The sequence below is a fragment of the Mustela lutreola genome, chromosome 12 (assembly GCF_030435805.1).
Source record: "Mustela lutreola isolate mMusLut2 chromosome 12, mMusLut2.pri, whole genome shotgun sequence".
Taxonomy (NCBI): Eukaryota; Metazoa; Chordata; class Mammalia; order Carnivora; family Mustelidae; genus Mustela; species Mustela lutreola.
In genome coordinates this window covers 4639032-4664739 of record NC_081301.1, presented here as the reverse complement: position 1 = coordinate 4664739, position 25708 = coordinate 4639032, and the positions used below count along the sequence as shown (strand labels likewise).

Below are 25708 nucleotides of genomic sequence, written 5' to 3'. Positions count from 1 at the left end.
TTTTTTTTAAGATTTTATTTATTTATTTGTCAGAGAGAGAGTGAGCGAGCACAGGCAGACAGAGAGGCAGGCAGAGGCAGAGGGATGCTTAATCAACTGCGCCACCCAGGCACCCATACAATTGACTTTTAAATGTGCTAAAAGCGGGGGCACCTGGCTGACTCAGTCAGTAACACATGTGACTCTTGATCTCAGGACCTTGAGTTCAAGACCCACCCTGGGGACAGAGCTCACTTTATTTATTTTATTTATTTATTTTTTAAAGATTTTACTCATTTTATTTGATAGAGAGAGATCACAAGTAGGCAGAGAGGCAGGCAGAGAGAGAGAGGAGGAAGCAGGCTCCTCGCTGAGCAGAGAGCCCGATGCGGGGCTCGATCCCAGGACGCTGGGATCATGACCTGAGCCAAAGGCAGAGGCTTTAACCCACTGAGCCACCCAGGCGCCCCTAGAGCTCACTTTAAAAATGTACTAGAAACTTTGATAAAGAGCCTTTTTTTTTTTTTTTTTTTGCCTTAGTTACCTCTGCACTATTAAGACTAAAGTCATTTTTTACTGTACTGAATTTTCCATCGCCACACTTCTCTGTGTAGAGTCGTGTTTCAGTCCGATGTCTTAGTTCTTCTCCCTGAATCAGTTCCCTCGGTTTATTTCTTTTGAGTTCTCAGGGGTGTTTCTGTTTTGTTTAGTGAATAATTCCTTTTTTTAGAGCGTCCTGTTCTTGTTTCCTGGAGGTCTCCCCGAATCTCTGAGGATCCTGAAGACAGGTTCTAAGTTTTCTTCTCTCTGTGCCGTGTACCCCAGTTTCTTCCTGTGTTGAAGAAGCTTCTGTGACCCGAGCTGCTGTCTTCAGATCCCCCCCCCCGGGGGGGCCCTCGCCTCTCTGATGACGTCTAAGAGCAGGGGCGACCCGCCAGATGGTTGGAAATTCTGAGCGTGTGGGGGGCGTTTCCTAGGCTGAGTATTTTCATGCAGGAAGCCCTGGTATTTCTTTCCTTCTTTTCTTTCAAGATTTTATTTATTTGTTTGACAGAGAGGGAGACACACCCAGCAAGGGAGGGACCACAAGCAGGGGGAGTGGGAGAGGGACAAGCAGGCTTCCCGCTGAGCAGGGAGCCGGGTGCGGGGCTCGATCGCACGACGCTGGGATCCTGACCTGAGGCGAAGGCAGATGTTTCTGGACTGAGCCCCCCAGGCGCCCCAACCCTGGTCTGCCTGTATGTTTTCTCTCGGGCTGGTCGTCCTCCCAGGAGAGGATTCTTCTGTCCCCGCCAGGACGGTGCGAGCCCGCGGGAACCACAGCAGTTGTGCAGAACTCGGGCCAAGCAACTCCCTCTTTCGGGGGGAGCGTTTTGTCCCTGACCGCGTTTGGAATCACTGCGGGCGCTGATGAAAAGCAGAGCGACCTGGCGTCCCTCTCAGTGTCCTGAAGTCCCCTCCAACGCTGCCCCTCGTCGCCGCACCCACGCGGCTTCTCTCCCGTCCACACCGGGGTGCGGGACTCCAGCCCTGCCCGCCGGGGCCGCGGCCCACCACGGCTCACCACCCCCGGGGCGGTGCTCGCCTCCGGGCCTCCCAGGCGCTTCCCCTCGGGTCCCCGGGGACCCCCCTTCAGCTCTGGGGAGCTCGGCTCGGAATGGAAGAAGACGTGTGGCCGCTCGGTGCGCGCCTCTGGCCTTCCCGGGTGTTTGCGCGCGGACCCGCTCCGAGCCGCCCCGCCCGCCCAGCTGCAGGGCGTAGACGCGCTCGCGTCCTTCCCAAACTCCGATTTCCCGCGAAACTCTTCATCTCTGGGCCCTCCTGCTGCGGGAGGGGGCGAGGCCGGTCCGGCAGCCGCGACTCCCCCTCCCCCGGCTTCCGGCCCTCGGGGCGGGGGCGGGGCGCCCGCGAGGACCCCCCCCCCGGCCCCTCCCCGCCCCCGCTCGGCGCGCGCGGGGCCACCTGCCGGCGCAGCCGCGGGCCCTCCCGGCGTCAATCATTAACCGGCCGCGCAGCCGCCGCCGGGAAACCCGAGCCCGCGGCGCCAGGCGAGCCCGGCCCGACGGCGGCGGGAGGCGGGGCGCGGGCTGCGGGCGGCGCGCGCCATGGACGCAGGTGAGGGCTCCTGGTGGGTCCCGGCGCCCGGCCGCTTCTCCCGCGGGGGCCCCAACCTGGCCCTGGGACCCCTCCTCCGGAAGCCGGGACCCCGGGAAGATGCTGGGGAAAGTTCGGGCAGCTTAGGCGGTGCCTCCCTCCGGCTCCCGGGGCGCCCCTGCGGGAGGGGCGGGGGAGGGCCGGCAACAGGTGCCCCGCGCCGGGCCGTTTGCGGGGCATGTCTCCCTCTTCTGTCCCACTCCCCGTCCTTCCCCTGGGGACTTTGCCCGCCCCTCCGGCCACGCTGAAGTTCTTAAGAGTTAGGGCAGGGGGACCCGGCCGGGGAGGGAGGCGCTGCGGGACGGAACGGGGTGCGGAGACGGAGCAGAGAGATGGGCAGCAGGGGTGGGGCCGGGAGAGCCTCGTTCTGGGAGCTCCGACGGCCCCCCAGACCGCCCCCAGCGCGGGCCCGGGCCCTGCCCTCGGGAGCCCCAGGCTGGCGGAGCGGGGCGCGGTGGGGGGGAGCTGAGGGCGGCGGGCCCGGAGCTCCGGGTGGGGGGTGCGCCCCGCGCCGCCCGCCTCCCGCCCCGCTCTCGGCTGGAATGTCCGCGGAGGAGGCTCGGGTGTCGAGAACCCGAGGCCGCCAGCAAATTTATTTACTCAGCGGCCGTATCTCCGCGCCATCGGGCCAGGTATTTGCCCCGGCGGGGCCCCGGGAAGCTGCGGTTTTTGTTACGATAACTGGGGCGCTGCCGGGCGGGCCTCTGCGGGGGCCCGGCTTCCCGAGAGCACCTGCACCTGGCGGACCCCGGGGGCGGCCGGCCGCCTCGCTTCGCGCACCTGTGAAACGGGACAGGTGCACCTGACCGTGACCTGAGATGCCTAGAACAGAGCTGGCCAGAGCTTCACGGGTCTTGCTTTGGAGTGATTGTTACTCTTCTCATGGCACAGAGGCACCTGAGGGGTGGGGGGCGTGTCAGGGGCCTCGCGTTTGCTGGACCCCGTCCGCGGTCATACGGGTGGACTGTCGCGGGGCGCAGGGCCCGGCATCTCATAGATATTCCGTCACGGTCGCTGCTGTTCCTGGCATCGCTGTTAGTGTCTTACCTGCAAAGCTCCATCTGCTCAGAGGCGACCCCCCCCCCCCCCGCGCCCGAACCTGCTGAAAGCGTGATCTTTTCATAGGGTTGGTGTGCGGAGTTGTGTTTCTGAGCCCCCAACACCAGACAGCAGTTAGTGCCCATCACCAGCGTGCAGGATTGAGTGGCTGGCTGGCTGGGCGCCTCGGTGGGTCACCTAAGCAGAAGGCGGTTTGGGGGCTCCCTGTGGCAGGGTGGTGGCTCTGGGCTGAGAGGAAGCCTCCCGTGTAGACAGCAGATGGGACTTAACTCCGTTCGCGTGTATTATGTCTGTTGTTGTGGACTTGGTTGTTCAAGAGCCCCAGCCCTTGGTGGTGGGGGTGGGGGGCAGTGAGGTTGGGGCCCTGGAATTCTCAAGAGCATCTAAGGAGGCTGCTCGCCCACATCCCTCCCTTCTGCTCAGGCCACTGTCCCCTCTCCCTCTGTCCCCCTCGCTTCCTTCCAGCTCTCCTGTGCTCCTTACGGCCCCTTCCCATGCCCCGGTTCCGGCTGCCAGAGGAAACCTCTCTCCGTTATCCATTGGCTTCTGCCGTGTAATAAAGCAGCCCCAAATGAGCAACGTCACACAAGAGGCATGTCATGTTTCTCAAGCTGCTGCAAATATTTGTTCTTTTGTTTTTTAAATTATCATGAGCATTTACATTTATTTTTTAAGATTTTATTTTTTGAGAGAGAGAACGTGCACAAGCAGAGGAGAGAGGCAGAGGGAGAAACAGGCTCCCCACTGAGCACTGTGTAGGGCTTGATCCCAGGACCCCGGGATCATGACCTGAGCTGACCACAGCAGCATAATCGACTGACCCACCCAGGCACCCCTGCTACAAATATTTGTGAACAAGTCTGTATGTGGTCCTATATTTTATTTCTCTTGGGTTAATACCTGTGAGTTGAGTAGTTGGACCCTATGGTCGGCATATGCTGAACTTTTAGAGAAACAGCTCAGTGTTGCCCGAGGTGGTTGCACAGTCTTCCTTTCCCAAGAGCTGGGATGTTTCACACACGCCAGAGCTCACTCGGGTCAGGGTTGTCAGTGGTTAATTCCAGCCATTCTCAGGAGGGTGTAGTGATACCACCTGGTTTTAGTTGGCATTTCTAATTTTCATGGCATTTCTGGTGCCTACTGACGCCGAGCATCCTTTGTGTGCCTACGGATGATTTGGATATCCTCTTTGGTAAAGTGTTCACACACCTGTCATCTGTTTTCTCCTGGGATGTTTGACCTACTGAATTGTGAGAGTTTTTTATGCAGTTACTACAACTGCTTTGCCTGATACGTGTGTTACGAATATTTTCCTCCCGTTCTGTGACTTGCCTGTGTATGTTCTTAGTGATGGTTTTCTTCTTTAAATATTGGCTTTTCAAAAACAAATCCTAGTGTTCTTAACACACAGTGTTATTAATCTCAGGTGCACGATATAGTGATTCAACAATTTCATAACTAGGTGTCCTCTCAATCCCCATCGAGATACGTGTCCTCTCAATCCCCATCCCGTTCACCCATGCCCCCTCCCCACCGCTGCTAACCATCTGTTTGTTGTCTGTAGTTAAAACTCTCTCACATTCCACGTTTGAGTGAAATCATAGGGTATTTGTCTTTCTCTGACATATTTCGCTTACCATTATGTCCTCTAGCTCTACCCATGTCGTTGAAAATGGCACGATTTCATTCTTTTTTTTTTTTTTAAGATTTTACTTATTTATTTATTTATTTTAAAAAGATTTTATTGATTTATTTGACAGAGAGTGACACAGTGAGAGATAGAACACAAGCAGGGGGAGTGGGAGTGGGAGAGGGAGAAGCAGGCTTCCCGCCGAGCAGGGTCCTTCACCCAGGACCCTGGGATCATGACCTGAGGCAAAGGCAGACACTTAACTGGCTGAGCCACCCAGGTGTCCCAGATTAATTTGCTGTTTTATTAAGGCTATTTTTGTGCTTATATTCATGAGGGATATTGGTCTCTAATTTTCCTTTTTTGTAACATTTTGGCTTTTGGTATCAGGCTTATGCTGGCCTCATCGGATGAGTTGGGTAGTGATCTTAGCTCCTCTATTTAAAAAAAAAATCTGTGATATTAGTGTTATCTTCTTCTTTGAGTGTTTGATAGACTTTAGCAGTGAAACCATCCAAGCACAGAACTTTTCTGTTTTGGGTAACAAATTTAATTTTTTAGTGAATTCACAAGTATTCAGAGTTCCTGTTTCTTCTTGTGTTAGTTTTAGAGAGTTGGAGAGAGAAATTTCTTTCATCTGTGTTGTCAGATTTGTGGGCACAAAGTTGTTCATGGTATTCTCCTGATCTTCTTTTAGTATCTGTAGGATCTGTGATGATAGCCCCTTTTTCATTCCCAACATGGTTATTTATGGTTTATTTCTTGATACATCTAGAGGTTTGTCAGTTTTGATCTTTTCAAACAACGAACTTTGACTTTGTTAATTTTTCTTTTCTTTTCTTTTTTTAAAAGACTTTATTTATTCGACAGAGAGACACACACACAGAGGGAGCACAAGCAGGGGAAGTGGAAGAGGGAGAATCAGATTTCCCGTCAAGCAGGGAGTCCAATCCCAGGACCCTGGGATCACGACCTGAGTCGAAGGCAGAGGCTTAACGACTGAGCCACCCAGGCGCCCCTCTTTTCTTTTTAAAAAGAGACTACAAGAGCCCATGCGTATGAGCAGGGGGACCAGCAGGGAGAGGGTGAAGCAGGAGCCTGATGTGGGACTCGATCCTAGGGTCCTGGGATCATGATGGAAGCTGAAGGCAGATGCTTACCCAGGCGCCCTGACTTTGTTAATTTTTCTATTGTCTGTTTTCTATTTCATTAATTTTTGTAAAAATATTTTATTTTTTTAAGTATTCTCTCTACCCAGCATGAGGCTTGAACTCATGACCCTGAGATCAGGAGTCACACACTCCTCAACCAGGCACCAGCCAGGTGTCCCTATTTTATTGATTTTTGTTCTTTATTATTTTCATCCTTTTATCTACATTGTGTTTACTTTGCTCTTCCTTTTCTAGCAAGATCCCTGGGTGGACTCTTATGTCCTTGATTTGAGATCTTCCTTCTTTTCTTCTTCTTTTTTTTTTTTTTGTAAAGATTTTATTTATTTATTTGACAGAGATCACAAGTAGATGGAGAGGCAGGCAGAAAGAGAGAGAGGAGGAAGCAGGCTCTCTGCTGAGCAGAGAGCCCAATGCGGGGGTCCTGCAGGATCCCAGGACCCTGAGATCATGACCCAAGCTGAAGGCAGAGGCTTTAGCCCACTGAGCCACCCAGGCGCCCCTGCCTTCTTTTCTAATATAATCATTTAAAGCTCTGTGTTTCCCTCTATAAACAGCTTTAGCTGCATCTCCCACATTTTTTTTTTTTTTTGACAGAGAGAGAGAGAAAGAGAGAGACCACAGTAGGCAGAGAGGCAGGTAGAGAGAGAGAGGGGAAATCAAGCTTCCTGCAGAGCAGAGAGCCGGATGTGGGGCTCGATCCCAGGACACTGGGATCATGACCTGAGCCAAGGGCAGAGGCTTTAACCCACTGAGCCACCCAGGTGCCCCACATCTCCCACATTTTGATGTGTTGTTTTTTCATTGTCCTTCAGTTCAAGATGTTTTCTAATTTACTGCATGATTTTATTTTTGATCCATAAATTCTTTAGAAGTATGTCATTTAATTTTCAGGTATTTGATTCTACACAGATTGTTGTTCTTGGTTTCTAACTTATTTCTGTTGTGGTTAGTCAGAGAGGACAGTCTGGATTATTTTAATCCCTATAACACTGAGACTTGTTCCGTGGCCTGGCACGTGGTCCTTGGTGACTGTACCTTATGTGCTTGAGAAAAGTTGTTGGATGTAGGATTCGGTAAACATCAGTTGGGTTAAGATGGTTTATAACTTTGCTCAGATCAATTATGTCCTAACTGATGGCTTGTCTAGTTATTGTATCAATTGCTATAGGACGGATATTAGAGTCTTTTGTTACTATGGTATATTTTGTTTGTGTATTTCTGTAAATTTTCATTTCATGTATATTGAATATTGAAGCTCTGTGATTAGGCACACATACATTTATAACTATTCTGCCTTCCTGGTGATTTGTCCCTTTTATCATTATCAAGGGTTCCTCTTTATTACTGATAATGCTCTGTCTTGAAAACTATTTTATCTGATATTGAAATCCACTTTAACCTTTTTGCTTACTATTTCTGTGGTATATCTTTCCCACCCATGTACTTTCAATCTTTCTGTATCTTTCTGTTTAAAATGTGCTTGAGGGGGGCGCCTGGGTGGCTCAGTGGGTTAAAGCCTCTGCTTTCACCTCAGGTCATGATCTCAGGGTCCTGGGATCGCTCTGTCAAATAAATAAAAATAAATAAATAAATAAATAAATAAAAAAAAAAAATCTTTTTAAAAAGTGTGCTTATGGGCATCTGGGTGGCTCAGTCGGTTGGGCATCAGGATCCTTGCTCAGCAGGGAGCCTACTTCTTCTTCTGCCTTTTCCTGCCACTCTGGGTGCCTATGCACTTGTACTCTCTCTCTCTGACAAATAAATAAAAAGAGCAAGAGCATGTGTGCACAGAAGCGGAGGAACAGCAGGCAGAGGAAACAGGCTCCCTGGGAGACCAATGTGGGGCTTGATCCCCTGACTCTGGGATCATGACCTGAGCTGAAGGCAGACACGTAACTGACTAAGCCACCCAGGTGCCCTGCCCTGATTTTTCTCTTCTGTGGCATCCTCGTCTGGTTTTGCTCTCGGGAACGCTGGCCTCATCAATGGAGTGTGGACGTGTCCCCTCTGCTTCATTTGTGGAAGTGTTGGAGGAGGACAGCTGTTTGGTAGAATTCACCAGTGAGGCCCCGTGCCTCTGAACTTCGGTTTGTTGGGAGACTCTTGATGGACGGACTCTGTCTCCTCCTCTCATGGGTCTGTTTGGTTTTGTTGTATTTTCACAATTCTGTTTTGTATGTTTCTAGGACTTTGTTGATCTCTTTTGGGTTGCCCCGTCATTGTTACATAATTGTTCATAGTCTTTTTATGATTCTTTGTATTTCTGTGGTCTCTGTTGAAACATCTTGTGTTTTTGTTTCTTTTTCCCTTTGTGACAAATCTGTAGGTTTGTCAATTTTATCTTTTCAAAGAACTAGCGCTTAGTTTCATTGATTTCTTTTCTCTCTTTAGTCTCTATTTGTGCTCTCATCTTTGTTATTTCCTTCCTTCTCCTAACTTTGGGCAGCATTTCCCCCTGATTTCTTGAGGTGTAAAGTCAGGTTGTTGATTTGAGACTTTATTGTTCTTCGGTCAAGCATGGATTACTACAAACTTCCCTCCTGGAGCTGCTTTGGCTGCGTCCCATACATTTGGGATGTTGTATTTCCATATTCATTAGTCATGAGGCATTTTGTTTTTTAATTTGCCTTTTGATTCCATCTTTGACTCTGTGGTTGGTCAGCAGCAAGTGTTGATTTTCCACATACCTGTGATTTTTCTAGTTTTCTTCCTGTAATTACTTTTTAGGTTTTTTTTGTTTTGTTTTAAGATTGCATTTGTGACAGAGGGAGAGAGACAGCGAGAGAGGGAACACAAGCCAGGGTGGGGAGGGTGGGTGGGAGAGGGAGAAGCAGGCTTCCCACCGAGCAGAGAGCCCGATGCGGAGCTTGATCCCAGGACCCTGGCATCATGACCTGAGCCAAGTACAGATGCTTAACAACTGAGCCACCCAGGCCCCTCTGCTTTTTAGGTTCTTCTTTTGTTTTGTTTTTATCACTGTGGCTCGAGAAGATCTTTGGGAAGGTTTCAGTCTTGAATTTATTAAGACTTGCTTGTGGCCTCACATGTGTTCTGTACTGGTGATGCTCTTGTGCCCTGGAACAGTGTGTATTTCCTTGGGCTTGGGTAAGATGTCCTGTGTAGTTCTAGGTCTATCTGGTCTGACATGTTTAAGACTGGTGTTTCCTTATTGATAATTCTGTCTGGACATTCTGTCCATTGATGTATGCGGGCATTGAAGTTCGTGCTATTACAATGTTGCCGTCTCTGTTTCTTCCTTTTGATCTGTTAATATTTGCTTGTATACTGGGTACTGCTGTGCTGGCAGCAAACATGGTTATAATTGCTGTATCCTCCTGTTGGACCTCTGTATCCTTATGTAATACCCTTGTCTCTTATTACAGTTTTTGTTTGTTCAATTTAGTTAGTTAGTTATAGAGAGAGAGCAAGAGCTAGTGGGCGTATGCGTGCATGGGTAGGGGAGAGGCAGAGGGAGAGGGAGAGAACCTTCAGCAGACTCCATGCTGAGTGCACGGGCTCCGTCTCACGACCCTGAGATCGAGACCTGAGCCGAGACAGAGTCGGATGCTGAACCAACTGAGCCACCCAAGCACCCCACAGTCTTTGTTTTAAAGTTTACTTTGATATAAACACAGCTACACTCGCCTTTTTTTTGGTTTGCATTTGCACGGGATACCTTTTTCCATCTCTTCAATTAAAGTGTGTGTGTCCTTCCGTCTGAAGTCAGTCTCTTGGAGGCAGCATAGAAATGGGTCTTTTTTTTTTTTTCCCCCCAGACACTCAGTGTCTTTTGACTGGAGAATTTATGCCATTGACACTTAATTATTTTTTTAAGATTTTTATTTATTTATTTGAGAGTGAGAGAGAACCAGCAAGAGGAGGGGCAGAGGGAGAGGCAGGCTCCCTGCTGAGCAGTTTTTTTTTAAGCTTTTATTTTTTAATGGATTTGAGAGAGAGCACATGGGGGGTGTGGGTCAGAGGGAGATGCAGACCCCCTGCTGAGCCCCCCCAGGCTTTGTAGGGGACATTGGCATTTAATTAATTGATAGGTGTATACTTCTGCCCCGGCTTGGTGGTCATCTGGTGGTCCTTTATGCCGGTCTGGGTCTGTCCCCTACAAATGCAGCTCGGGGCTGAGTCCCACAACCCGTGTGGATCCGGTCTCGGGTGACTAATCGTCCCGGTTTGTTTGAGACTAAGGGTTTTCACAGGATGTGTGATTTCTGGTCGTCTGAGAGTCTTGGGGAAGCAGACCCACTGGTCGCCCCCGTTCACGTACACAAGCAGGGGCGCCCCCTCTGCCGCCCTCCCTTTCCAGGCGTTGGTCTTTCTGCTCCTCGTTGGCTTCTCTGGTGTGATCCGAAGCTGCCCCCTTGCTCTGGAAGGCAGGGAGGGGGTCCAGATGGGCAGGTGGCGGGGTTCGTGAGCAAGGGGACACACAGAAGAGGCTCCTCGTGGGGGCCACAGGGTTGGCGGGTCACCACTGCCACATCTTAAACGAGTCTGTAGAGTGGCCTTAACTGGGCTCAGTCACAGATCCTGTCTGGGTGGTGTCAGCACTGGGGCTGTGGGTTGTGACCTGGGGGAAGCCTGCGGGGCTGGGGGTTGGGGAAGCGAGTGGGGACCCACGTTCCCAGGACAGGAGGGGGGTGAGGAGCCTCCGAATGCTGGGGCCCAGCTACTGGGTTATCTATGCTCACATCCCCTCCATGGCCTCCCCCAACCCAAGAATTTCCTCACTCTTCCCACTGCGGGGCCCTTTCTGGCTTCCTTCCGTCAGGACGTGACGGGGTTTCTGGAGCGGCTTCAGTCCCCTGTCCTGCCCCATCATGTCGCTCGGGGTGGCCCCCGGAGCTGGAGGGAAATGAGAGAAAGTCTGTGGGAACCCACACCTTTGACGGTCGCTCTTCTGTTTCAACTCCACCGTCTGTCCACTTTGGGTCACTTTCAGTGTTTTCAGGTAGTTTCCTTTTGTATTTTATTTATTTGTCAGAGAGGGAGAGAGAGAGAGAGAGAAAGTGAGCATGAGCTGGGGGAGGGGCAGAGGGAGAGCCAGGCTCCCCACCGAGCAGGGAGCCCCATGCGGGGCTCGATCCCAGGACCCCGGGATCCCGACCCGAGCTGAGGGAAGCCGCTTCACCAGCCGAGCCCCCTGGGTGCCCCGTCTTCACCCCTGTTACCTGCACAGTTCGGGGGCACCGAGCACGTCCACACTGCCGTGTGGCCACTGCCGCCGGCCGTCCGTTCTCCGAAAGCGTCGGTCTTCCCCGCCTGAAATCCGCCTCCGTCTCACGCTGCCTCGCCCTTGCTCTCCGGCCTGTGGTAACCGGCGGTGGGGAGAGGTTTTTGAAGCCTCTGCTTGGAAGTTGTTTTTAAGAATATTTTATCGATTTACTTGAGAGAGAGCGAGTGTGAGTTTGAGCGAGTGGGGGAGGAGCACAGGAGAGGGCCGAGCGGGCTCCGGACTGAGCGTGGAACCCGCCGTGGGGCTCGATCCCACGACACTGAGGTCATGACCTGAGCCAAAATCCGGAGTCGGACACTTCACCGTCCGGACCCCCCAGGCACCCCTGGAAGGTGTTTATCAGTGTTCTGTTGGCCAAAGCGTGTCACATGCCCCGTCCACATTCAAGGGACACAGGGCTAGGGAGTCGCCACAGGTGACAGTGTGGAGCATAAACCACCCCCCTCCCCGCCCCCGCAGGTCTGGGAGTGACACCCTGGCTGCTGGGAGTGGGAGGCTGGGGCGTTCGCTGGGGTTCAGCACTCCTTGCTCTTGGGGACCCCTTCTGTTGAGGATCCCTGGCCTCGGACTCTGCCTACCAGTTCCAGTGGGGGACGGTGTTGGCGGGGGTCTGGGAGGGGAGAAGGAGGCCAGGGATGGGAGGGGCTGGCTCAGCAAGGCTCCTCCCTCCTCTCCTGCTGCCGCTACAGCTGTTCACTTCTCTCTCTGCCTCTTACAACCTGTACGAGCGTTTGGGTAGTAAACGTCCAAAGCCAGGCCCTGGGCCGCCCACCCTGCCGCGAGGCCTTGCACGCCCACCCACGTCTCGCTTGCAGGGCCTTCCTGATACTCAGAGGTACTCAGCTGGTCAGGGTGCCCTTCAGGACTTGTAGAACCTGCTTGGGTATCTCCGGAGAGACACCCTGGGCAAGAAGAGTCTGTTACTTTACCAGCACAAACGGGTTTATTCAGGAAGAGCAGAGACTTGCAATTCGGGGCGGGTAAGCTGCGGCAAAATCACAGGCAAAAGTCCAACAAAGAAAGGAGAGGAGCGTGGCTTTATGGAGAGGGCGAACGGTTTCTCACCGGCTGAGCTGCTGGGGCGGCGGATTTCTCATGGGAGAAGCAGCGTCCGTCCTTCCCCATTGGGTCTGTCGTCATGACTCCCTCCTGTGGCCGGGGCCTCTGCTGGGGTGTCTGAGTGATGGTTCTTCCTGGAATTGACGCTGAGGGGACAGTTCTCCCATCTGGCCTCCTGTCTCTGTGTTAGTGAGTTTTCCCTGTATGGGTTTCCCCAGGAATGAGAGCATGGATGCTGCAGGCCAGGGTCAGGGCTGGAGGGTCAGGGCTGGAGGGCAGCTGGGCGCCTGGGGGCCTCTGAGCTCTCACCCACCGACCCGCTGCTGGTGGGCTTTTCCCCACCTGCTGCTCTGCTCTCTGCCCCTTCTCCACCCCCATTCAGGCTCCTGTTTCCTCTGTGCCTCAGTGGGCATTTGGCCTGTAGTGACCTCCTGGCTCTTTGAGGTCAGCCCATTGGCCAGGGTCTGCTACCCCGGTGGTCCCCATCTTCCCTGGCTCTCAAGCCAGGAATCGCTTTGGCTCAGCTCTTCTCAGAGCAGATCTCAGGGGCTGCCCTGGACAGATCCTTGCCTGGTCCAGTTGGCCAGCAACAGGGCCACGGGCGCAGGACAAGTGCCCAGCAGCAGCCAGCAGGGGCAAGGCCTGTGTTCCAGCTCAGCCTGGTGACGCGCTGGCCGAGTGACGCCAGCAAGCCCCCTGCCCTCTTGTCCCACATTTGCGCTTTGGGTAGATTGTTCCAGCGCCCGCCGCGGGGAGAGGCCCGAGTGCGGGATGCGGGCGGATGGGGATGGGCAGCGCCAATGGAACTTTCTCCCTGGAGGGGCCGTGATTTGCAGCAGGGAGGCAGGAGGAGTCCCACCTGGCTGGGGGGCACTTGGGGCTCACAGCACCTGGGGTTTCTTTCCAGGAGCCGATGCAGAAGGGGGCAGTGGCCCCGCAGCCTCCGAGGACCCCCGGAGCCCCGCGCTCCCGCAGCTCCCGTGTCGCCCGCGGCTCCTGGATGAGGACGGAGGGCCCAGCAAGGAGGTGGCCGTGGATGGGGGCAGCGCCCCCGCTGCGGAGGAACCTCCGGCCGATGCCGAGGCCGAGGCCGTGGCCGCTTCCCCCGCCCAGGCTGAGCCTGTGGGCGAGGCCCAGCAGGGCCCCAAGGTGGCAGCCGGCGGGGTGCCCAACATCGGCTTCGTGGGCGAGCCCCCGCCCTACGCGCCACCGGACCCCAAGGCCGTGCACCTGCTGTACCCGCCCTTCCCACAGGGGCCGGTCCTCTTCCAGCCCGGGCCCTCGCCCCAGGCCCTGTACCCACCGCCGCCGGCCGCGCCCCTGTACCCCGCGCCCGCTGCGCCGCCGCTCTTCGCACCCTTCCCGGTGGTGAGTGGGCCCGGCCCCCCGCCTCCCTCCCCACCCTGGGACCCCTGCGCCAGGGCCACTTATTTCCCGTGCAGTCCCCTTGTACACACGCACTTACCTCCCAGGAAGCCCCCTTGCCGCCCCCCACTCGCCGCAGCCTCCTTCTCCGGGGAGAGCTTGGGAGATGGAGAGACGGAAAGTCACTGTCCGCGACCCCTGCAGATGAGGGACTTGCAAAGGACTCCGCAGCTTGAGGGGGTGGGCAAGCCTGGAAGGCTTCCCAGAGGTGGGGGCGTTTGAGCTGTGTTCTGAGGGCTGAAGAGGAGCTTTCAGGCAGCGGGGAGGAGGAGGAGGGGCTCTCTGGGCACAGGCCTGGGGGATGGCCAGGCCCCCCCTGTTCTGGGGATGATGGGGGTCAGTTCAGCTTCGTGAGGAGACAGGGTAGGAGGGTGGGGTCTCTAGTGCAGGCCCCAGGGCCTTTGAGTGGCAGGTGACTTGATTAGGCTTTTAGAAACACCGAGGGACCCCAGGGTGCCTGTCGGGGAGAGCTTAGAGGACCTGTGGTAGGAACCCAGTCAGGGCCGGGAGAGACGGAGACGGGCCCCTGGCTGTGCAGTCTGCAGAGCACAGAAGCGAGGGGACTCCTGGGGGCTGGTGACAGGCGCGGTTGTGGCCCGAGAAGGCAGAGGGGGGCCCTCGCCTGGCCCCTTGGTGACCTGCAGCCTCACCTGTGGGGGTGGGGGGGTGGGCGGTGTCCCCGGATGACTGTCCCCTCATCGCGGGGTCGTGGCTTCCGTCCCCGCAGTACAACGGCCCTGTGGCCGGCATATCAGCCCCCGCCACCGCCGCCGAGCACAGGCCACTGCCCAAGGACCACATGATGGAGTCGGTGCTGGTGACGCTCTTCTGCTGCCTGCTCACGGGGCTCATCGCCGTCGTGTACTCGCACGAGGTAGGCGGGGGTGGGCAGGCGGGCGCCGGGCGGGGGACCTGGGGGGTCCTCAGCCCTCCTGTCTCCGCGCCACACCCCTGGAGAGCCGCTCTAGAAAATGCGGCTAAACCAGTTTGTAACGAAGGTGTGAATGACTGAGGAGGCCCGGACCGGCCTCGGCCTCGGTGGGGGCTTGTGTTTCACGGGCTGGAGGCCGCCGTTCGTCCGTCCGCCCGGTTCTGCCCGCCGCCCCCTTCCCGTCTCCTCGTCCGCCCCCTGCCCAGCTGCCCGCCTCCCTGGTCTCTGCTCTCCCTCCGTCACCCACTCACCCCTCCGTTATCTGTGAACTCAGTCGCTGTCCCTGTCTGTCCACCATCTGTCCATCCGTCTGTCCGTCCATCTGTCCATCCCCTGCATAGCTTCCTTCCTTCATCCTGACGTTCCTGACCGGGCACGGGCTTGGTCCCTGGGGACCCGGTGATGAGGATGTTCTGGGAAACCAAGTAGGCGAGGCCCCAGGGCTTCTGCGTGGGGCAGAGCTGGCCCGTGCGCCGGTCAGGCTCCCCCCATCCTAGAGCTGGGGGGTGGGGGGAGGGCGGCTCTGGGGACTGCTCGGAGGGGACTCGGGAGGCCACCACCCAGCCACCTGTGAGCTCTGGCTCCCCCACTAGCCGCATGGCCCCGGCTGAGCCTTTGCTTCCGCCGCTGCAGAGTGGGGGCGACAGTGCCCTAGGCTGGGGTCGGTGTGACGGTGGCCCAGGCTGTGGCTCGGGGGCAGGGCCCATGGCAGGGGCCCAGGGGCCGGTGGCCGTGGCCTCCGTGGCCGCGGCCACGTCCCGCGCAGTGGCGCGGGCAGGTCGCAGGCATGTCAGGGCGCCGGTACCGCGGGCCGGGCGTGGGGAGCGCGGGGCTCCGTGTCCACACCCGCCTCCGTCTCGTTGCAGACACGCGCGGCCCTGAGCAGGGGGGACCTGGCGCAGGCGGAGGAGGCGTCCCGCAAGGCCCGCTCGCTCGTGCTCTTCAGCCTGCTCTTCGGGGTGTTCGTGTCCGCCGGCTGGGTCGTCTACGTGCTGGTGGCGCTCTACCTGCCCTGAGGGCCGCGGCGACGCACAGGGACACCCAAGCCGCACGGACTCTGTGGACTCTGAGCCCTGCTGGTGGCCACCTGTCGCCTACAGAGGGGCCCCGGGGGCAGGAACAGCTGGGGTGTGGCGCCCTCGGCACAGCCGCGGCGGGGCCTCACCCCTCCCGGTGGCCCCCCGGCCGCGCCCTAACTGACCTGCTGCGGGGCCCGGGCCCGCCGCAGCCCCCGGCCTCCGTGCTTCCTCCCGAGGTCTTTCGGGGGCCGCGCTGGCTCAGCCCCCAGGCGGCCCCCAGGGCCCTTGCCTCCCCGTCCCACCCGAGCCGACTCCGGCCCCAGCCACCTGCAGCCCGGCCTGGTGACCGAAGGCAGAGCCGCTGGTGTTTCTTCTTCCCTGTGGGGAGCCGAGCGGCGTCCGCTCTCCTCAGTAGCTCCCGGCGGATGGTTGTGAGCCCCTGCCCCGACTCCGGAGCCCCGCGCTCTCATGCCGACTCCGGTGCAGGAACCAGGGCCCCCGCGTCTGGTCAATAAACAAGAAGCCAGCCCCGGGCCGAGCTTCGCCTGCTGCTTCCCGGCTCCCGGGCGGGGTGAGCGGCGGCGTCTGTGCCCCGCCGGGCTCTGGGGCTGTCCTGGCTGCGGTCACTGAGACACTGTCTGGGGAAGGCAGCTCTGGCCGGGTCTGTTGGTTGCTCCTGTTGCGTGGCCCCTCTGCGATGTGACCCGTTTCTCAGGGGGCGGCTTCTCCCCTCCGTCCCGCCTCCTGCTGACTCTCGCCGCCTGCAGTCTCCGGTCAGCCCCACTCCTACTCCTCCGGGCCCTGACTTTATTGCCCACCCATGGAGGCTCCCCTGGGGGTCCCCTGTGTGGCGAGGGCCACCCTGGCCGGGGAGCACTCAGGTCGCCCCAGAGGCTGCTGGTGGCCTGTAGCGGTGCACGTGTGTGTCTCCGCTTCGTGCCTGGTACCCCCCGGTCAGCTGTGGTCCTGAGAATGGCCTTCCGCGCTAGCAAGGCTCAGAGCCGTCTGCAGAGGAAGGGGGCTTGGGGAGTGGGGCGTGGAGGTCTCCTGCAGCTTCCCAGCCCTTGACCTTCCCACTTGTCTAGGCCCCGGCCCCGGTCCCTGCCTTCAGAGAAGCTCTTCCCTCCCTTCCCCGGTCCTTCCCTTTCTTCTCTTCTCCTCCCCCTTCCTTCCTTCCTTCTTTTCTTTTCTGTTTTATGAATTTTATTTATTTGGCACAGAGCACAAGCAGGCAGAGGGAGAAGCAGGCACCCCGCCAAGTCAGGAGCCCGATGCGGGGCTCGATCCCAGGACCCCCAGATCACGACCTGAGCCAAAGGCAGGCGCTAACCCACGGAGCCACCCAGGCCCTGGAGTTTCTGGTTTCTTGAGAAAATTGGGATTTCCCCATCTGTAAAATGGGGTGGCAGCGGTGCAAGCTGATCTGGGAGTGGTGGGCAGACTCGTGGGGACCCCACGGGTGTCCCGCACAGAGCCTGGACCAGCTGCGTACGGACGGTGGGGACTTCTGTAGGGTCTCCCACAGCCAGAGGTTTTGAGAGAGCAGGGAGCAGGCCCTCACCATGGGCTGAAGCACAGCCCGGAGCTTCCCAACCAGGGAGGAAAAGCCATTCATGGCGTTTTCCTGGGAAGGTGTCCAGATCCTCAAAGGGGCCTGTGACTCGAGATAAAAACCCATCCGCATAGCGAGGAGGAAGTCCCCCACCCAACCCCACTGAGCCACACCAGAAAGACTGATCGAGTGAGATCAACTGTGCCCCGACCGTGTGACCGTGCGCGCTCACAGCCTGCAGCCGCCCCGGGAGCTGCCGTAGTCAGGACCGCTCGGGGCGCCTGGGGGCTCAGCTTGTTAATCCTCTGCCTTTGGCTCAGGTCCTGGTCCTGGGGTCCTGGGGTCGAGCCCCAAGTCAGGCTCCCTGCCCAGTGGGGAGCCTGCTTCTCCCTCTGCACCTCCCTTCCTCTCCCACTTGTGCTCTCTCTCTCTCAAATAAATAAAATCTTTTAAAAAAAATCAGGACGGCATGGCTTTGCCACAGAGATGGGTCAGTGAAAAATAATAGAAAGCCCAGAAAACATTCTGAGTGTGTAGATCTGTGTGTTAATATCTGATCGAAATGGCATTTTTTAAGTATTGGGAGAGTCAAGGAACGCTCTTACTACAGAGTTGGTTATCTGGTCGGAAAAAATAATTCTTTATAATTACATGCAAAAACAACTCCGAGACGGGTTAAAGAGCTAAGTGTAAAACAGCCCTCCACTGGCGACAGAGGATGGCGGGGGAGGTCTGCAGCTCGGGGCGCTGGGCGAGAGGGGAGGCTGCTTACCCTGGAAAGCCACGGGGAGGACGGCGTGTCCGGGCGAGTACGGATGTGGACCGCGAGGTGGCTTCTGCCGTCAGCCTGGGGCCGACCGGACGGGATGCGCCGGGAGCTGGCGAGGGACTCAACTCGGACTCTCTCACTGCCGGTGTGCGCTGTCCCGGTGTTTGTGGCCTCCTTGCAGAATGCACGCACCACGTGCTCACATGCGTGTACGCGCAAAGAACAGTCTAGAAGGGTACCTTCTCGGCGGCTGACAGCAGCTGCCCTGGGAGGGGGCGGGCGAGGAGGGCTTGCGCGGTCCGTTGCTGCGCTTTCCAACGGGTGGGCTGGTGCGTTGTGTCCCTGAAAGGACCCAGAAAGGCGTGCGCCTTTGACCGGGCAGCTCCAGCTTTAGGGTTTGCAGCGGGGAGGGAGGAGTCTGTTTCCCGAAGCTTCCAGTCCGGCCTGGGAGACTTTTATCAGACCCTGTAGTCACCAGAGCACCCCAAGGGAGGGCGCTGGGCAAGTCCTAAATGTCGGGTGGAACCGAGGCGGAGCGGGTTCGGGTGTGACAGCAGAGAGGTTGCGGTCGCCTGGTGTCGAGGGGTTCGCCCTGGGCGTGCTGAGGAGAGGCTTTCCTGCGGTCGGGGGGGGGGGGGGTGGTGTGTGTGTGTGTGTGTGTGTGTGTGTGTGTGTGTGTGTGTGTGTGTGTGTGTGTGTCCCCCCGCTGAAACGTGCAAGGAGATGCAAGTCCTAAATGTCGGGTGGAACCGAGGCGGAGCGGGTTCGGGTGTGACAGCAGAGAGGTTGCGGTCGCCTGGTGTCGAGGGGTTCGCCCTGGGCGTGCTGAGGAGAGGCTTTCCTGCGGTCGGGGGGGGGGGGGGGGGTGGGGGGTGTGTGTGTGTGTGTGTGTGTGTGTGTGTGTGTGTGTGTGTGTGTGTGTGTGTCCGTCCGTCCGTCCCCGCTGAAACGTGCAAGGAGATGCTGCCGGCCGCACCCCAGCGGGCTGTCCTGCAGCCCCCCAGCAGCGGAGGGGCCAGCGGCTGTCCTCCGTCCTGAAGCCCGCGACCGTCTAAGTCGTGGCTCGGGTGGTAGTGAGCCCGCGCCCAGGCCGCGGCACCTGCAGCTGCCGACGGAGGGAAGCGGCTCCTGATGTGTTCTCCCTGCGGTCGCCTGACGCAAGCGAGTTCTCGGTTGCGAGGTGCACATATGTCTTTTCCTTCGTGGATGAGCTTCTTGTGGCTTAGGAAAAATTCCCCTATTCCGAGGTCATGAAGCTATTCTCTTCTGTGGTCTTCTAGCTCTGGGTTCACTGGTGGCGGATTTGCACATCCGGACCTGTCAGCTCCCCGGAGTAGACCCCAGAGGGCTGTGTCCGTCTAGTGTTGTTCTGTGTCACACTTCGTGACTGCAGTGGACGGCTAAGTCTTGAAGTTGGGAACATCAAGCCCTCCCACCATCTTTACGGGTCTTGGCCATTTAAAATCATTTGTATTGTGCGCCTGGGGGGCTCCGTTGTTAAGCCTCTGCCTTCGGCTCAGGTCATCCTAGAGTCCTGGGACGACCCAGCCCTGCATCAGGCTCTCTGCACAGCGGGAATCCTGCTTCCCCCTCCCTGATTTCCCCTGCTTATGTTCCTTCTCTCCCTGTCTCTCTCTCTCTCTCTGGCAAATAAATAAATAAATAAATCTTTAAAACCATTTGTCCCTGAGATCATGACCCAAGCCAAAGGCAGAGGCCTAACCTACTGAGCCACCCAGGTGCCCATAAAACCAATTGTATTTTTAATGAACTTTAGAATTAACTTGTCAATTTTCACCAAAATCAAGATTGGGATTTTGACTAAGATTGTTTTAAATCTGTGGATTAATTTGGGAACAGTTGATATCTTTACAGTGCTAACTTTTCCAACAAAAACGGTAAATCTCCTTATCTGTTTAGGTGTTTTTTTTTTTTTTTTCTTTAAGATATTATTTATTTGACAGAGATAGACCATGAGTAGAGGAAGCAGCAGGCAGAGGGAGAAGCAGGCTCCCCACTGAGCAGGAGCCAGACGAGGGGCTTGATACCAGGACCCTGGGATCATGACCCGAGCCAAAGGCAGATGCTTAATGACTGAGCCACCCAGGTGCCCCTGTTTAGGTGTTTAAAACATTTTCCCCTTGATCTTATAGTTTTCTGTGTAGAAATATTGTGTATATTTTAGTCTCCCTGAATATTTGCTTTGATGCTACTATGAATATCAGTTTAATATTTTTGTTATTTGCTAGTATACAGAAATACAATTGATTCTTGATTGTTGACTTTGTATCCAGCAAGCGTTCTAAATTCACTTATTCTGATAATTTATCTGTAGGTTCTACTGAATTTTCTGTTTATACAGTATTATCTGCATAACGAGTTGTCTCCCTTCCCAAGACTTACCCCTTTGTGCGTTTGTGTGTTTGCTCTCCTGCACTGGTCTGGACCTCTAGGACAATCCTGGGAAAAGGTCCCGACAATGGCAGTCTTACCTTTCTTTTTTTAAGATTATTAATTAATTAATTAGTTTCCTCAAAGTTAAAAAAACTGTGCATGGACATTGCATTTTTACTAAATTACTTTCATGTATCCTCTGAGAAAATTCTGATTTATTCTGTTAATGTTATGAACTGATATTGATTTTCATTTTTTTTTTTTTTTTTTAAAGATTTTATTTATTTATTTTACAGACAGAGATCACAAGTAGGCAGAGAGGCAGACAGAGAGAGAGAGGGGGAAGCAGGCTCTCCACTGAGCAGAGAGCCCGACGCGGGCCTCGATCCCAGGACCCTGAGATCATGACCTGAGCCGAAGGCAGCGGCTTAACCCACTGAGCCACCCAGGCGCCCCTGATATTGATTTTCAAATGTTAGAGCAGCTTCTCACTTCTAGAATAAGCCCATCTCGATACGATGTATTATCCTTTCTGCGTGTCACCAGATTCAGTGTGGTTTGTGTAGGAGTTTTGCATCTGTGTCCATGAGTGAGACAGACTGTGATTTCATTCCTGCTATGGTTTTGGTATCAAGAGTTTTGCTGGCCTTGGGGCGCCCGGGTGGCTCAGTGGGTTAAAGCCTCTGCGTTTGGCTCAGATCATGATCCCGGGGTCCTGGGATCGAGCCCCGCGTCGGGCTCTCTGCTCTGCAGGGACCCTGCTTCCCCCTCTCTCTCTCTGCCTGCCTCTCTGCCTACTTGTGATTTCTCTCTGTCAAACAAAATCTTTAAAAAAATTTTTTTTTTAAATTTAAAGAGTTTTGCTGGCCTCATTACGAGAGTTCAGACATGCTTCTCACTTTCTTCTTGTTTCGGGAAGTGTCGTGTAAGATCGCAGTCCTTCCTCACGCGTCCCGGGAGAGGAGCGCTGAAACCGCCCACTGGGATCTCCTCTGTCTGTTCGCTCTCACGGTTCTGTTGGCTTTTGCTTTCGATATTTTGAGACTGTGTAATGAGTTGCATGTAGGCTTAGGGTTGAAGATACCAATACTCATGTATTGTCGAGTATATCTTTATAACTCTAGTAAGACCTTTTGCCGTAAAGGCTACTTCTGGTATTAATACCAGCTATGCTAACTTTTGGGGGGGCTGTATTTGTGGGGTGTATCTTTCCAATTTTTACTTTCAACGTTTCTGTACCATTACATTTTATTTATTCCACAGAGAGAGAGACACAGTGAGAGAGGGAACACAAGCAGGGGGAGTGGGAGGGGGGAAGCAGGCTCCCCGCTGAGCAAGAAGCCCGATGCGGGGCTCGATCCCAGGACCCTGGGATCATGACCCGAGCTGAAGGCAGATGCTTAATGACTAAGGCCCCCCAGGTGCCCCTACCATTACATTTTAGATAAATACATCATGTTAACAGCATACATGTTAAAAAAAAAAAAAGTCTGATAGCCTTTCAACTGGAGAATTCAGTCCATTTAGTTTTTGGTTTTTGTTTTTTTTAAAGATGTTTTTAAAGTCTACTCTCTACCCAGCGTAGGGCTCGAACTCACCCCCCCCCCCAAGAGCAAGAGTCACATGCTGCACTGACGGAACCAGCCAGGTGCCCCTGTTTAATGTGTTTTGTTTGTTTACTTATTTAAAGATTGTATTTATTTATTTTAGAGAGAGTGGGTGTGTGCAAGTAGGAGGAGCAGCGAGGGAAAAAGACTGAAGCGGACTCCGCAGCTCGGGGCTCGATCCCATGGCTGTGAGGGCATGACCTGAGCGAAACCAAGAGTGGGACCCGTAACCGACTGCACCACCCAGGAGCAACAAAAAACGTGTTTGGTGCATCTGGACGGCTCAGGTTGAGCTGTCCAAGTCTTGGTCGGATGGCAGTGGGGACCCTGCTTGAAGATGCTATTCCTCTGCGTCCCCCCCACGTGCACGCACATGCTGTCTCTTTCTCAAATAAGTAAATCTTATTCTTTTGAAAGATTTATTCATTTGACACAGAGAGAGAGATCACAAGTAGGCAGAGAGACAGGCAGAGGGAGGGGGAAGCAGCCTCCCCCTGAGCAGGGAGCCCGATGTGGGGCTTGATCCCAGGACCCTGAGATCATGACCTGAGCAGAAGGCAGAGGCTTTAACCCACTGAGCCACCCAGGTGCCCCTCAAATAAGTAAATCTTTAAAAAATGTGTTTGGGGGCACCTGGGTGGCTCAGTCAGTTAAGAGTCTGACTCTCGATCTCAGCTCAGGTCTTTTTTTTTTTTTTAAAGATTTTATTTATTTGACAGAGAGCACGAGCACAGGCATGGGAAGTGGCAGGCAGAGGCAGAGGGAGGAGCAGACTCCCTGCCGAGCCTGTTGTGGGGCTTGATCCCAGGACCCTGGGATGGTGATGAGAGCCAAAGGCAGATGGTTAACAAGCTGAGCCACCCAGGTGCCCCATTCTGCTCTGGGCTTAATGTCAGGGTCGTGAGTTCAAGCCCTGTGTTGGGCTCCTTGCTGGGTGTGGAGCCTACTTCGAACAAAACGTGTTGGGATTGAATCCCACCACCATGTCTTTGCTTTGTCCTGGTTCTACCTGTGTCACAGTTCGTTCTCTCTCCTTTCCTGGCTCCTTCTAGATCAGCTGGTGTTACTCCATTTCTTCTTGTTAGCTTGGAAATCAGACCTCCTTTTGCAGCTCTGGTGGTCCCCTAGAGAGTACGTATTGCCTTCTCTTCTCAACGCCAAGCGTTCTTAGCACTTGTATCTTCTTCCTAGACCATTTGAGAGCTAATTCTCGAACACCTCCATGCGTCTCCTTCCTGAGCCCCCAGCATCGTTAGGAGTGTTGAGTCTCTGTACTTTAAACCTCTAAGATGAGACAGTGTTGTTGTCTTACACACTTAATGCTCGTTTAGGTCGGTCCGCACATTGGCTGCTTTTTGTTTATTCCTTCCTGTACGTCCAACCTTCCGTTTGGCATTATTTTCCTTCTGCCTGGAAACATGATTTTGGTTTTTCTTGTGTTGGTCTGAGGACGCATCCTGTTTTTGTCCGATGATGTCTTGCTTTTTACCTTCATTCTTGAAAGATACCTGGAGTGGGTGTAGGATGTCGGCGGGTTGCTTGCTTTCAGCACTTGGAGATCTCATTCCGACGACTTCTGTCCCTTGCTTTTGCTGAGTCAATCATTGTACCTTTGAAGCTAACGCACCCTGTTCTTGCTTCTCTGTCTGCTTTAATATGTTCTGCCTTTGGTTTTCAGAAGTTTAACTGTGCTGTGCTTAGATACTGTTTCTTTTTAATTATCCTGCTTGGGATAAGGCTTCCTGAATCTAGGGTTTGATTTTTCTACCCAAGGACCAATCAGGAGACAGAAATGATGGAATAATTTGAACAGAGAAAGGTTAACAGAAAGGACTGTGAACTAGGACAGGAGAGAACTAGGAAGGTTGAAGGAGAATGAGGAGAGGGACCCCGGGGCTGAGGGTGAATTCCTGCGGAAGCCGATGGTAGGAGGGCCCAGTCCCCAGGGCCGGGATCCAGAAGTCCCCGGAGAAGATGTGGTTAAACAGAAACTCACGGTGTTGCCCAGACCAGAGCGGGGCCGGGGCGGGGTGAGCAGGACGGATCCTCGGCGGTACAGACGGACCAACGCTGGTGGGTGAGCTGGTGCGTGAGCAGTTGGGAAGCTGCATGCTAGCCGGGTGGCACACGTCCTGACCCAGGAGTCAGACGCTCAACCACCGGGGCCACTTAGGCGTCCCGTCCTGGGGCTTCCTCTGTTCATGCTGCGTGTCTCCTTGAGTCCCTGGTTTCCATCGTATGTGAAAAACTGGAACTGACCGGAGGCCTGGGATGCTGCTGCCTCCCGCCCCGTGAGGCTTCGTCGTCACCTGCTTCTGGCAGGTGCCGGGGATGCCAGGCGTCCGCTTTCAGGGACAGAGAGGATTTGACACGGGCTCAGTCCCTCAGGGCAGTGTACTCGTGGTCTCTCCCTTCGCGCAGAGCGGGCGTTCCAGACTCTTATTTTAAATACCTGCTATCAGAAGCGCTGCAGAACTACCAGCTTCCTCCGGTGGAACTGGCAGGTGCGTTTACTATGTGGCCCCGAGGGTCAAGCTTACATCTCTGGGTTTCTGTCTCCTGCTGAAGCCAGGACCAATGATCCGTTCATTGGCTGGCTTTCCGACAAATTCGGGCAGTGACTGAAAATATTCCGTACAGCTTTCCTCGCAGGAGGGCTGGTCTGAATCACCAAGTCTGCATCTACCAGAAGTAGAAATTCTTACACATTTTTAGAATAAACTTGTCAAGGACCATATGACATCTTTTTGGAATTTCTCTGGATGCTTCTGATGTACACATTAACTGGGAAATGAATGACATCTTTGAGAAAGTTAATCTTCCCACCCACAGAAGATGTCCCCCTCTCAGTGTATTTTTAAATAAAATCTTATCATTTTTAATGTACACACTGAGGTTTACTGGACAAATGACATGTTTCAGGTGTACAGGGAAGCGTCCGACACTTGTGTCTCCTGTGAAATGATCACCACGGTGAGTCTGGTTAACGGGTCACCATACGAAGTTAGATGATGACTTTGGAGATCTACTCTGCCAGTGACTTTCAAGCGCCGTACAGCGTGGATTCCTCACATGGCCGGTCCTCTCGCCGTGGCTCAGAGCCAGAGGTTTGGGTGTCTGTCCCTTTTGATCCCGCCCCCCCCACCGTTCTGCCTGCCTCCATCCTCTGCCTCTGGCCCCCCGGAGCAAGCAGCGAACTCGGCGATGCGTGTATCTTCTTGAGTTGGTGCTTTCTTCACCTCTGGATAACTAAGTGTGGGCTGACTCGCTGGCCATGGGGTAGTTCTGCTTTCAGTATTTCTGGGAACCTCCACACTGGCTTCCATGGGGCTGACGCCGGTTGACGCTCCCGGCTCTGCACCAGGGCTCCTTTTTCTCGACCCTTGCCAACACTTGTTGCTTTTCATCCTAGCCGTCCTAACCAGCGTGAGGGGAGAGCTCATCGGATTTTTTTTTTTTAAGATTTAAAAATAATTTATTGGACAGAGACAATGAGAGAGGGAACACAAGCAGGGGGAGTAGGAGAGGGAGACGCCGGCTTCCTGCTGAGTGGGGAGCCGAATGCGGGGCTCGATCCTGGGACCCTGGGATCATGACTTGAGCTGAAGGCAGCTGCTTCACCGACTGAGCCACCCAGGTGCCCCTGATTTATTATTATTATTTTTAAAATAGTTAAGTATTATTTGACAGAGACAGGGCACAAGCAGCAGGGA

At 54.8% G+C, this 25708-nt stretch overlaps 1 protein-coding gene and 1 long non-coding RNA gene across 2 annotated transcripts; one reads left to right on the top strand and one right to left on the bottom strand.

The window, feature by feature from the left end:
- Window positions 1-1983: 1983 nt before the first annotated feature.
- PRRT1B (proline rich transmembrane protein 1B) lies at window positions 1984-17748 on the top strand. The gene is made up of 4 exons (XM_059141571.1): window positions 1984-2094; window positions 13206-13666; window positions 14451-14597; window positions 15521-17748. The coding sequence occupies exons 1-4, from the start codon at window positions 2085-2087 to the stop codon at window positions 15668-15670; spliced, it is 768 nt and encodes a 255-aa protein (XP_058997554.1). The 5' UTR covers window positions 1984-2084; the 3' UTR covers window positions 15671-17748.
- Window positions 9817-12991, bottom strand: LOC131812274 (uncharacterized). The gene is made up of 4 exons (XR_009346297.1): window positions 12305-12991; window positions 11175-12141; window positions 10887-10962; window positions 9817-10372 (listed from the first exon to the last, which is right to left on the bottom strand). It is a non-coding gene; the product is annotated as an uncharacterized LOC131812274 (long non-coding RNA).
- Window positions 17749-25708: the final 7960 nt, after the last annotated feature.

Bases quoted from the DNA above. Each gene is read 5' to 3' on its own strand.
- PRRT1B (XM_059141571.1), top strand. The intron at 13,667-14,450 runs GTGAGTGGGCCC...CCGTCCCCGCAG, and splicing joins TCTTCGCACCCTTCCCGGTG to TACAACGGCCCTGTGGCCGG. The intron at 14,598-15,520 runs GTAGGCGGGGGT...GTCTCGTTGCAG, and splicing joins CCGTCGTGTACTCGCACGAG to ACACGCGCGGCCCTGAGCAG.